This window comes from Ruditapes philippinarum, unplaced genomic scaffold, assembly GCF_026571515.1.
Source record: "Ruditapes philippinarum isolate M1 unplaced genomic scaffold, ASM2657151v2 ctg481_1_1_1_1, whole genome shotgun sequence".
Taxonomy (NCBI): Eukaryota; Metazoa; Mollusca; class Bivalvia; order Venerida; family Veneridae; genus Ruditapes; species Ruditapes philippinarum.
Window position 1 is genome coordinate 143,795 of NW_026866246.1, and position 12,645 is coordinate 156,439.

The 12,645-nt window shown below is 32.4% G+C and overlaps 1 protein-coding gene across 1 annotated transcript; it reads right to left on the reverse strand.

Annotated features, from left to right (window-relative positions):
• Positions 1-210: 210 nt before the first annotated feature.
• On the reverse strand, positions 211-11,281 carry LOC132731894 (uncharacterized). Its single transcript, XM_060718192.1, has 6 exons — positions 11,119-11,281; positions 5,366-5,591; positions 3,922-4,070; positions 1,718-1,883; positions 1,422-1,590; positions 211-324 (listed from the first exon to the last, which is right to left on the reverse strand). The coding sequence occupies exons 1-6, from the start codon at positions 11,141-11,143 to the stop codon at positions 301-303; spliced, it is 759 nt and encodes a 252-aa protein (XP_060574175.1). The 5' UTR covers positions 11,144-11,281; the 3' UTR covers positions 211-300.
• Positions 11,282-12,645: the final 1,364 nt, after the last annotated feature.

Below are 12,645 nucleotides of genomic sequence, written 5' to 3' on the forward strand. Positions count from 1 at the left end.
ATGAGATATAAATAAAGATTATTACGTTCAGTTTGTTGATTAAATATAATGCCTATAGTACTATTTTAACCATTTAGCAATGATTTTGTGCATGTGCCATTTGTTTATAAGGAAATTTATATGTACTAAAATATTTCTTTTATGAAGTATAAGGGAAGCATTCTTTGTATAGAAAAAAACGAAAAAGAAAACGAACAAACAAAACACATATACTTTTGCAGCAGATATATATTTTTATACACTATATTTGACAATATCATACATCTTAAACACATGTTTCTTTTTCTTAGTATCAGCCGTCTAGTAGAATGGTGACATAATTTCCTGCAAAAAAGAAATCTATATAATTCTTATTTTACACACTGTTCACTAAATTGTCTTTGTATTTTACAAACAAATCTAACAGATTTGTTTCATAATACACATTTTTACAGGTTTCTATGCTTAAATTGAAAAACATCTGATACATTTATATAGAATAAATTTACGATTCAAGTATCACGCAGTAACAGCATCAATTATGATATCATCAAGCCATTAAATTTTATCTCCGCTGGTTTCAGTTAGATATATTCACAAAACTTCATGTATATTATATATTTGAGATTTTCGAGTACTTTGGAATTCGAACAAAACCTATATAAATTGGTATTGGCCGGAAGTTTACAAAACTTTTATTTTTAGTACTTGCGATTCTGTTTGTTGTAATTAAGAATGTAACAACACTTAAGTGAATTTTTTTTTAATGTATATAATTATTTTTCTAAACAATTTCTAATCAATTTCCAAACATCCAAGAACACATGTACGTTAAACATGTACTGTAAATGTTTATACGCATTATAAGTATTCATTAAAATATATGCATTCATTTCTTATTGAACATTTTGGCTTAGACTTTATTGAAAAAAAATTCTAATTACCTCCCTTTATTTACATGAGATATACAGTCGGTAATATCTTTACAATTCAATAATGCTTTTTGCAACTTACAATATTGATAAATCTTCATTTGAGCATCATATTTATGATAAAAACAAAACCGTACAGAATGAGTTACAGGGTCTTGAATAAAGATCACAGAACGCAGTAAAACTTTAACAAGTGATACAACAGGACAATATACTTTTCCATTTCTAAAAATAATTGGTAAACTTAGAAAGGAAATTCATAGTGATACAAATATAACTCTTTACAGCAAGAGCATTGCTGGCGAGTCATCTATGTTAAAATAACGATAGTCATAAGACTAGATTTATACAGAAAAAGACGTTGTTTATTTCCAACTTACAAATACTCACCATATAATGTGCTAGAAGCGGTAATTTCTATTTCAATCAAAAATATCAGATAAAGTAAAAATATGTCAACAATATTCAGATTTTAAGCTATCCGTGAAAATTGAAAAAAATACTACAAACCGTTAGTTTTATCATGGCCTCGGGTCCAATAGGGGGTCTTAATGGATCTCCACCTATGGAGAAGATTATCCAGTAAGTTAATAACACGTGCTTCTTCTTTGTTCCGCATGGAAGAATGGTATTGCCATAGTATGGTGACACTGTGCATTGGAACCAATCTGACGAGATCCTAAAATGATAAACATCAATAAACGTAGGGTATAATTAAAGATAAAATTCGATGAAAACTTTACAATAAAACTGATGCTTTATGACAGTCATTTTTTCTGATTCTGTAATAATCTGAACATGAATACCTCTTGAACATATCTCGGGCTTCAGCAACGGTTGGAGCATTTAACTTCTTCACTGACCCGGACAATTTAGAGTTAACCTCTTGACTGCAGTTACGTATATTGTCGATCACATCGTTCTCGGGAGAATAGACACACGAGGTGTTCAGCATGTAGTCTCCGTTCAAAACTGAAAATATGTACAATATATGAATTAGTTTTCCAGAAACTACAGGTCCGTAACACAATCTTAACTGTATTAACATTGTGCTCATTTTAGAAACATCGACATTTTTATGGCAATAGATGTACTATGAAGCATAAAGGTAAGAGCAGTGTTACACCGCACTTCGGTGTCAAACGCACTTTAAGATCAAAGTCGAGAAATTGTTCCCAAAGTACGTTAATATGCTACATATCAACGCACTTTGGCTTCCCAATATCTGAAGGGTCAACTGAGTTCTGTTTAAATACTGAGTATTGACTTATTTTCGGTCTGATTCATTGAAATATTTCAGATGAAGTTCAAGATGACGGTCGATACTTAAATACATCATTCTAACTAAGTGTCGTTTAAATTCTGATGTAGCGGTAATATAAAAATGTGAGTGGTGCTTAACTGGTGAATGCTTTATTGATTTCAACTCTTTAAATACATGTATCTAAAATTTGTGACCATATAACAAATCACTAAAGTTCTTCAATTATGATAAAAGATGCTTCAAAAATATCCTATTCTGTCAGCCTAGTCCTATTTAATTGATAACTTTTAATGCAATATTGAACCATATTTAAAATATGATATGCAGTTAATATCATTCCTCTGCATTTCATTTTCTGTTTAAATGACTTGTTACATGTTAGTTAGAAATACAATTTACCATAATAAAGTTGCATGACGGCTTCATCAAGATTTTTACACAATAATTTTCGATATTCCTAAGTACTTGGAATACATAACATCGCTAAAGAAAACGTATACAATGCCAAGAAAAGTCTTAGAAAATTTTTAGAAAAAAAAAGATAGTTTTTAAGATATTTTATATCTTATGATTATGACCAGTAACTTTTTGTTATTCATTTTGTAGAAAACCAATTTTTACGTTTGTCAGGTGCCAATCATGTTATTTTATGAAAGTTAATGTTACGATTAAGCCAATTTAAACTTTCTTAAATATGCTTCAATATGTCCGCAACGACTAATTCTTTTTATTTGTGGACATTTTGGACGCCGGCCTGAGACTAAAAAATAAACAGATATATCATTAAATTTTAGTACAACACGAGACAGTTTATATTCTGAATCGATGAAAACTTACATTATTTTGGATAATTTCAGGTTTTGCAAAACTAACCTGTTTTGAGTATATGATGAATTCTTATAATATGGTTAACAATATGTTGCCTCATTTTTAAATTTTCTTTTGACCTCTGATCTGTGATATGCAGGCTTCATAACCTCTGATCCCTTTTCAAAATTCCATTTTGTTTAGTTCCGCCCATTGATTTCTAGTTTAGGATACACGCTTTTTATGACTTGGATGTTTCTAAATTCAAAATTTTAAACCTTTTCATCTCTGCTTAAGCCGGCGCTAGGGGTTTGAACAGACCCCAAAGTGTGTTTGGCACAAAGTGCCTAATTACAGAGCAGAACTTTCGAAAGTTACGTTATTGCTTTAAACAACCAGTAAAATATTCATCTTTATGTCGGGATTCAAAACTCATGGCAACGATGGACAAGTTGTTTAATTAAACGTACCTAAACATTAGAAAACATAGACCATTTTATTGGAACAATCATATTTAGTAAGATTTATAAAGAAGAAGAACGATGATCTATGAGTATTACATAGAAATACAACACGTGATCAAATCATACATGCTAACTGGTAAGGTGGAAAATATAGAACATACATGTATGCACAAATTTCTTTGTGCTTACCTATAATACTTAAATTTTAAATAATTGAATCATTTTGGGAGAGACAAATTAGATGTCCAAACATTTTGTACTTACAGTTTAAAAAATCTTGTTGCGGACAAAAAATATCTAGAGTTATGTAATTTGATTTCTTTCTTATTTTTCCAAAAGCTGTAAATACATAAGTTGCATGATTTCGAATATCATTTTTCTTTCCGTTATTAAATTATTGTAAAAAAAAATTTAATAGCTGATCATGTAAGAAAACTTTTTTATTTGTACTTTCCATTTACATGTATGTACGTACCACCACGGATCCAAGACGATGGTTGATTATTTTCACAAAGAAAAGAAATCTTTTCTCTAACAACATCAGTGATTGTTTCTCTCAGTTCTGGACAGACTGATATAACATCCCTTGTACATCTTGTATAAGCCTCGTTAAGTTTCCCATCACTGTTAGATAAGGAGATTGGTACTCGTTAATAGCCAGATGACTCACCTGACTTCATTTCATTTAATAGTTTAACGAGAGCACATGATACTCGCCTTACAGCATTTTTATTTGTTTGTGTCGTCAGACCAAATAAATAATGGTAGCGAAATTTCAGAGCCTAATGCTGTTAATTGCAATTGCCTAAAGTAGTCCACTTATTTGAAGTGGTTACTTCCCTTTACATGTACACTAACGCCGAAAAATTCAGGGGAGATCAATGCGTAAAGATTGTCAAATGACAGGCGCATTAATTTTGAAGCAAAGTAGTTCCCGAATGGTCGAATATTTCTAAAAGTATTTCATTCTTTATAGATATACATGCTTGCAGTAAGCTCCATGCTTATTTACATCTGTGTTAAACAACAGGTTTAGCGTCGAAATAATAAGAGTTACAAACCCTAATTTAGAATAATATGGTTTTCTTCAAGCCATTACTACAGAACTTCATCGTGGCCGAGGGGTTTGCACGCTTGCTTATGAATCGAGAAGTCTGGAGTTCAAATCCCAGTTGAGTCAAATCAGTTTTTTAAAAAATCTTTTAAGTCAAATAAACATTGAATTGACTATCAGTGTTGCAATTAGTCTTATAGCTAATTTACTACAGTTAAAACACTGGAAAGCATTGGTGGCATTATACAAAAACAAATTGGTTTATAATCTCACAACCTTCACCATTCTGACATTCTGAGACCCAAACAAATTCAGCGCCTTCTGTGCTTTGATTAATGATAGATTTATAATGTCGTATATATTCAGTAAACTTGAAGTATACATAATATCCAGTGGCTGGGTAAACATAATTTGACAATTATGTATTGACATTTATAAATAAAATATGCTATATGCAAAATTTCTTTGAAAAAAGTGACTATAACAGTGTCAGAAATTAACAGCCATTAAACAATGATCGTATATATTTATTCAGAAATACTTTAGATCAATGACTGAGTGCTTATAATCGCCGTCTTCAAATCACTTGCGCCTCACAGTTTTGGTTAGAATCCCATCACGGATTGTTACATATTAGGAAGGTATTCGGTTAGCTAAGTTCTATTAAGATGCACACTTGTGCTTGAAATAATTTAAAACCCGAGGTCTGCCTTCTCGTGTAAAAAGGAGTCGCTATATGAACTTTACAATAAAATCCAATAAAACAAACGACATGCACAATTTTAATGATATTCAGATAGTTTTTATGGTTGCTATAGATTAAATAAAAATATGGTTTATTATTTTCTAACAGTAATCAGTATACCTGCATGTAGATGTTATTTGTGCCAGGAAAGACTCTCTTGTTATCACGGCGGATTCCGTCAATTCGGTCATAACGCTAGAGTATCCAGTGACGTTTGATGACCGGAAACATTCCACAAACTGTTTCAGTACAGTATTTATTTCATTACAGTTAGATTCCTTCACTACTTCATCTGCGCTTTCCGAATCAGCCAGTGAAAGCACGGCGGAAACAGCTAGTAGCATCACTTAAAGTAGAAATATTTTTTCATAGATATTTAAACAATGAGAAAATTTCTTTCCTACAAAACATTTAACAAATACTGCGTATTATTTACAACCCGCGTTTGAATGTTACATGACTTTTTAAAGTGAATTGGTACATTAGTAAAGGGTATAATGTTATACATAAAAAAGGTGTATATGGCCTTTAGTGTCAAACGTGACACCAAACAACAAAATTGCATGTACATATTGTTGGCAAGTGTGAGGAACATGATCCAAATTAAATATTTATATATAATTAATAATAAATTGTTCTAGAACACAATCTTATTATTGATCATTTATTACATGCTTTTCGGTGGTTTATAGAAATATATCAGTGATTTAAAACTGGTAATTTCACTGTTTGAAACAGTGAAATTACCACTTTGATAATTTCACTGTTTTGAATTTAAGCCCCTTACGTTGTTTCAGTGAAATACCAGCGTGCACAGAACTGGGTACCAACTTAATGACGTGACGTCATAAATGACGTCACGTTGAATTATTATTTGGCGCGCTTTTCATTCAGTATTAAGTTTAATGTCTTTTTAAAACGTTTCTTTGCATATAATAAAAAGAAAATTTGTTTAGTTTAGTGTAAGATCGAAATATATTTCACCTTGTGAACACCAAAAGTTCATATTTCACTCGTGGCTGCGCCACTCGTGAAATATACCTTTTGGTGCTCACTCGGTGAAATATATTCCGATCTTACACGGAACTAAACAAATATCCTCTATATAAATAATAATTCAGAACTTGTTTTTTTTCTTTTTCAAGAAATATTTTGGATATATATCAAAATGCCGCATTTCTATAGTTTTTATTAATTTATTCAATCAATATTTACGAAAGCCTAATAGTGTCAAATGAAATAAAAAATAAAAATACAAAGGCGTTATAACGCGAATAAAGGCGTTATTACGCGAATCAAAAGGCGTAATAACGCAAATAAAGGCGTTATAACGCGAATCAAAAGGCGTAATTACGCAAATCAAAAGGCGTAATAACGCGAAAAAAGGCGTAGCAACGCAAATAAAGGCGTAGCAACGCGAATAAAGGCGTTATAACGCGAATCCAAAGGCGTAATAACGCGAATAAAGGCGTAATAACGCGAAATGAAAGGCGTAATAACGCAAATCAAAAGGCGTAGTAACGCGAATAAAGGCGTTGTAACGCGAACCAAAAGGCGTACTAACGCCAATTAAAACGAATTATAATGCCAATTTAATACCATATTTATACTAATCAAATGGCCTGGTAACGTAAGAAAGCAAACCAATATTGATCTGAATTTATTCCTCAAGATATAAACTCGTATAGAATAATATAATTTACATTTACAATAACTAACATTCCATTTGCGCAGTAATAATGCAATTTATTTGTCATAAACTAATGAAGACTCTTTAATATTTGCCAATTTAAGGTGTCTGGGTGCCTTATAGGTCCATTGGACTGGACGTAAATACAGTTAATCTGAATTCACATGTATCATATATTGCTTTTACACATGTCACTATAGTAAATAAATTTCTTTTCTTTTCTTATCTTATCTTATCTTATCTTATCTTATATGTGCGTCATATGTTCAATTATCTTCGGATATATCCTATTTGATTACCTTATAACATCTAGTATCTTCTAATTATGTGAATGCCATTCCTAATTAAGCTATAGGTAATATGCTATAGGTAACAAGATTTGGGAAAACGTAAGGTATAAGTTAGTCACATTAGGGTGATTATTGATAAGTATGTTTAAATGGGGGATAGTGTTTCAGTTAAGTCACAATTTTAGGAGACATTCCCTTCTCTGTCTATGTAGAAAAGTATCTATAGTTGGGTGAAAGTTAACCTTTAATCTGACGAAAGCATTTCCTAATAAAAGATTTAAAAAATCAGACTGTGGCCTTAGGACGTATCCGTACAGAATTGAAAATAAAACGTACGTCTTGATCGATTTATTTAGATCAAATTGTTCTTCCTATCTTACATTACTAGGCCACGGTTTGGAATTTATATGGTATTAAATTAGCGTTATAACGCCTTTTGTTTTGCGTTATTATGCCTTTTGGTTCGCGTTATTACGCCTTTTGATTCGCGTTATAACGCCTTTATTCACGTTATTACGCCTTTTGATTCGCGTTATAACGCCTTTATTCGCGTTAGTACGCCTTTTGATTCGCGTTATAACGCCTTTATTCGCGTAATTACGCCTTTTGATTCGCGTTAAAACGCGAATAAAGGCGTTACTACGCCTTTTGATTCGCGTTATAACGCCTTTATTCGCGTAAGTACGCCTTTTGATTCGCGTTATAACGCTTTTATTCGCGTAATTACGCATTTTGTTTCGCGTTATAACGCCTTAATTCGCGTTATTACGCCTTTTGATTCGCGTTATAACGCGAATAAAGGCGTTATTACGCCTTTTGTTTCGCGTTATAACGCGAATAAAGGCGTTACTACGCCTTTTGATTCGCGTTGCTACGCCTTTTTTCGCGTTATTACGCCTTTTGATTCGCGTTATAACGCCTTTATTCGCGTTATTACGCCTTTTGATTCGCGTTATAACGCGAATAAAGGCGTTACTACGCCTTTTGTTTCGCGTTATAACGCCTTTATTCGCGTTATTACGCCTTTTGATTCGCGTTATAACGCCTTTATTCGCGTTAGTACGCCTTTTGATTCGCGTAATTACGCCTTTGGATTCGCGTTATAACGCGAAACAATAGGCGTAATTACGCGAATCAAAAGGCGTACTAACGCGAATAAATGCGTTATAACGCGAATCAAAAGGCGTAATAACGCGAACCAAAAGGCGTAATAACGCAAAACAAAAGGCGTTATAACGCTAATTTAATACCATATAAATTCCAAACAGTGGCCTATTAATGTATGGAAGGAAGAACAATGTTGATTTAAATGAATTGATCTAGATGTACGTTTTATTATATGCCCGAAACAATTTCGGGCATATTATGTTATACCCCCTGGCGTCCCAACGTCCGAGCAAACATTTTGGGTTTAGGGGCTATATAACAGTAAAGAGAACAAAAGAGAACAATAGGTTCAATCCGTGATCAAAGGGTTTATGGGCTAGTAGCCCTTAAGAGAACAAAGAAAATAACAAAGAAAATAGCCCCTAAACCCAAAATGTTGGAACGTGCGTCCGTCCGTCTGTATGTCTGTCTGTCCGTAAGCAATTTGGTTTCGGGAGCATAACTTAAGTTCCATTTGGCCCACAATATTCAAACTTCATAGGAGGATTGTTATTTGAAGGAGGTAATACTTTATAACCTATAAGTCACCAAGTCATCTAATATTGGCAAATATTAAAGAGTCTTTATTAGTTTATGACAAATAGTTTGCATAATTACTGTGCAAATGGAATGAAAGTTATTGTAAATGTATATTGTATTATTGTATACGAGTTTATATCTTGAGCAATAAATTCAGATCAATATTGGTCTTCCTTTCTCGCGAATTTGATTAGTATAACTATGGTATTAAATTGGTATTATAATGTGTTTTAATTTGCGTTATTACGCCTTTTGGTTCGCGTAACTACGCCTTTATTCGCGTTACTACGCCTTTTGATTTGCATTATTACGCCTTTGTTCGCGTTATTACGCCTTTTGATTCGCGTTATTACGCCTTTATTCGCGTTATTACGCCTTTTTATTCGCGTTATAACGCCTTTATTCGCGTTACTACGCCTTTTGATTCGCGTTATAACGCGAATAAAGGCGTTACTACGCCTTTTGATTCGCGTTATAACGCCTTTATTCGCGTTATTACGCCTTTTGATTCGCGTTATAATGCCTTTATTCGCGTTGCTACGCCTTTATTCGCGTTATTACGCCTTTTGATTCGCGTTGCTACGCCTTTATTCGCGTTCTTACGCCTTTTGATTCGCGTAATAATGCCTTTATTCGCGTTATAACGCCTTTGCATTTTTATTTTTTATTTCATTTGACACTATTAGGCTTTCGTAAATATTTGAAATGCTTGTGGAAAATATATTTCCATTATAGGCATTTACGTGCAGTCAAAATAATTTTTAATTGAAATAAATTGATTCGAAAAGCATTGGATAAATTTCAGCTTTCATAATAGTAATACATGTACATGTATAAAGGCGGCAAATCAGTGGAATATCCTCAAAAGAATAAGTCCCGTCTATGAAGTGGCATTATGCTCACATCTATGAAGTGACATTATGCTCACATCTATGAAGTGTCATTATGCTCACATCTATGAAGTGACATTATGCTCACTTCTATGAAGTGACATTATGCTCACATCTATGAAGTGACATTATGCTCACATCTATGAAGTGACATTATGCTCACATCTATAAAGTGTCATTATGCTCACATCTATGAAGTGACATTATGCTCACAGATGAGCTGAATTGGCTTTATATTTCAAAGGATTGGCGTTGTAAAGATTTATCATATCTTATTGTCAAGAAAGAAAATCTGTTATATATTTTACATATTATTTAGATCTCTCACATAAGGACCAGCATTGCTAAACAAGAGGGCCAAGATGGCCCTAGATCGCCTACCTGACCTATCGAACTCATCAGACCAATTATCCTGACCAAGTTTCATGACAGTGGAGTCAGAATGTGACTTCTGGAGTGTTAACAAGGTTTCTCCATCTTTGAGCAGTGTGACCTAGTTTCTGACCGGCGGCTGCGACATTAAGCGGCAAGGGTGCAACATTAAGATACAAGTGCGAAATTTAACGGCGTTGCGACATACGATAACTTGGTCAACTTTGAAGGTATCGCACAGACACGCATAGAAGATGTATTGACTTTTCTTAGCTGGATTATTCCTTAGTAATAGTGTAATAATGATTAAGTAACAGACTTTGTCTACATATTTTGGGACAACCCTCGTATAATGGCGCCACACCCGGTAAAATATTTGATAAATTATTACAAATCTAACAAATAACATCAAACCTTTTGATAACAATGATTCAAAATGACATAGAAGACAAATAAACCCTTAGAAAGAGAAAGAAACTGGGTATAATGAAAAATATGTGTGATCAAGAATTATCAAAGTATGCAACATATTACCAGTGATTTTTTACTGTACCCTAGCTAAAGATATGTATATTTTCCCCTAAAAATACTAATATTTTCCCTGAAATGGCTTGTGCACTTTTTCACCAGAACCATGACTTAACAGAAGCTGACTTTTTTCAGTTACTAGGCTGGTAAATCTAATTGACAGAAAGCTTTCCCTATAGATACACGTAGCCTCTATTATGTAGCATACATGTTAAATTTAATTTGAAATTGAAAATTAAAAAAAAAAAACCTGAGTAAATTCCATTCTCATTTATTGTAATTTTATTCCAGATTATCCCCACTTTTCTGATTTATCGTGCTATATATTCCCATTTAGAAAGCCACAGGCTGTTTTGAAAATTCAAAAAAAAAATCACTAAATACTTATATCAAAAGAAGACAATATCAGATACTTACCGATGCTGCTTCTTTGGTCGATCATCCTTGCCTTTGTTTGTTCTGTTGTCTCCCAAAGTCGTACTATTTTTACCGAAAGGCTGTTCCGAATAAACAGTACTATATCCGCTTTAAGTAACTAAATATACACTGAAAAAGACATATGATTAGAGGATAATAAATAATGCCATGTGCGTTATCATGAGCAATTTGCTGTAATTACGAGCAATGAATATATTTTTGAAATTAGAAATGACATCTATGTATGTTATTTTAACAAAATTATATAAGTATGATAATCTTTGACATTTTGCTAACAGCACATCATAGCCAACGATATTCCTACAAATGTTAAATTCATGATATTATTAGGCTGATTTTCATTTTATCATTACATCAAACAATACTGTAATTCGTAAAACACTTATGATATAAGTTGCATTTAAGCCTTTAAAGGAAAGCAAAAGTTTATCAACAAGTTGAATAAATAATTGTCATATTTTATAAAAGGTTACTCCCATTTTAGATAATAACCGTATTTAACAAAACTGACTACTATGTATTTTTTTATTTCACACAGTATAGAATGTAACCAATGACAATATAAAATTTAACCAATGAACGACTGCAAAACATGATCTTTCAAAGTAATTTATTTTTTGGACCCAAATGAGTCCAAAATTCCATATCAAATCACAAATATACTTCATTTAGTGCTTGTTTTCATTTTCCGAGTTCAAAAATTTATTTTCAATCCCTATTGTACTCGATCTAGTCTCGTTTTCATTTTACGAGTCCAAAAGTCTCAATGATAAAGATTCTCGAATATATTTTGATAACTTACTTAAAGCAGTTTCGTTTTGCATTGAAAGAAGATCTTATGGTCTAACATAAAAACACTTGTTAAAGTACTGAGTTCGTGGACTATGAAAACAATGATGTACACTTTTAAAGTGATATTCATCCTCTATGTCAAATGTTTTGCAATATCAGCGATATCGCTGATCACGAGGTGTAACTCTCAGCCTGTATTCCTGAAGTATGTACAGATAATCTTAATCTACAAAAAAATATCAATATTTACGAAGCAGAATATCAAGATACCTTTCAAAACCAAAATTAAGTTTACAGTTATTGTAATATAAAAGTCTAACGTAGCTGGCCTTTCCTGTTTAAAAGTGTCTGTATATAAAACATGATAGCGAATACTTTTGCATAAACAAAATCATCTTTAAAAATTTCAGCAAAACAATAATTACAAAGTGTTTTTTTTTAATGAAACCCAATGGATGTGTCCTCTGTTACAGTCAAATAAACCTTCGGCAAACATAGTTTATAAAAAAATATTATCTGTGTTTTTCAACTTACACAAAAACTTGATAACTCCTATATGTAACAAGTCAACTACAACGGATTACCCCCAACTCACCATATACTGCGGAATAACAAGAATTTAAAGAAGCGGTTACAAAAGTTTTAATGAACTTATTCAAATTCTTTAGATGTAGCGTGACCCCAAATTTCAGACCCATATTATGAAATAGACGC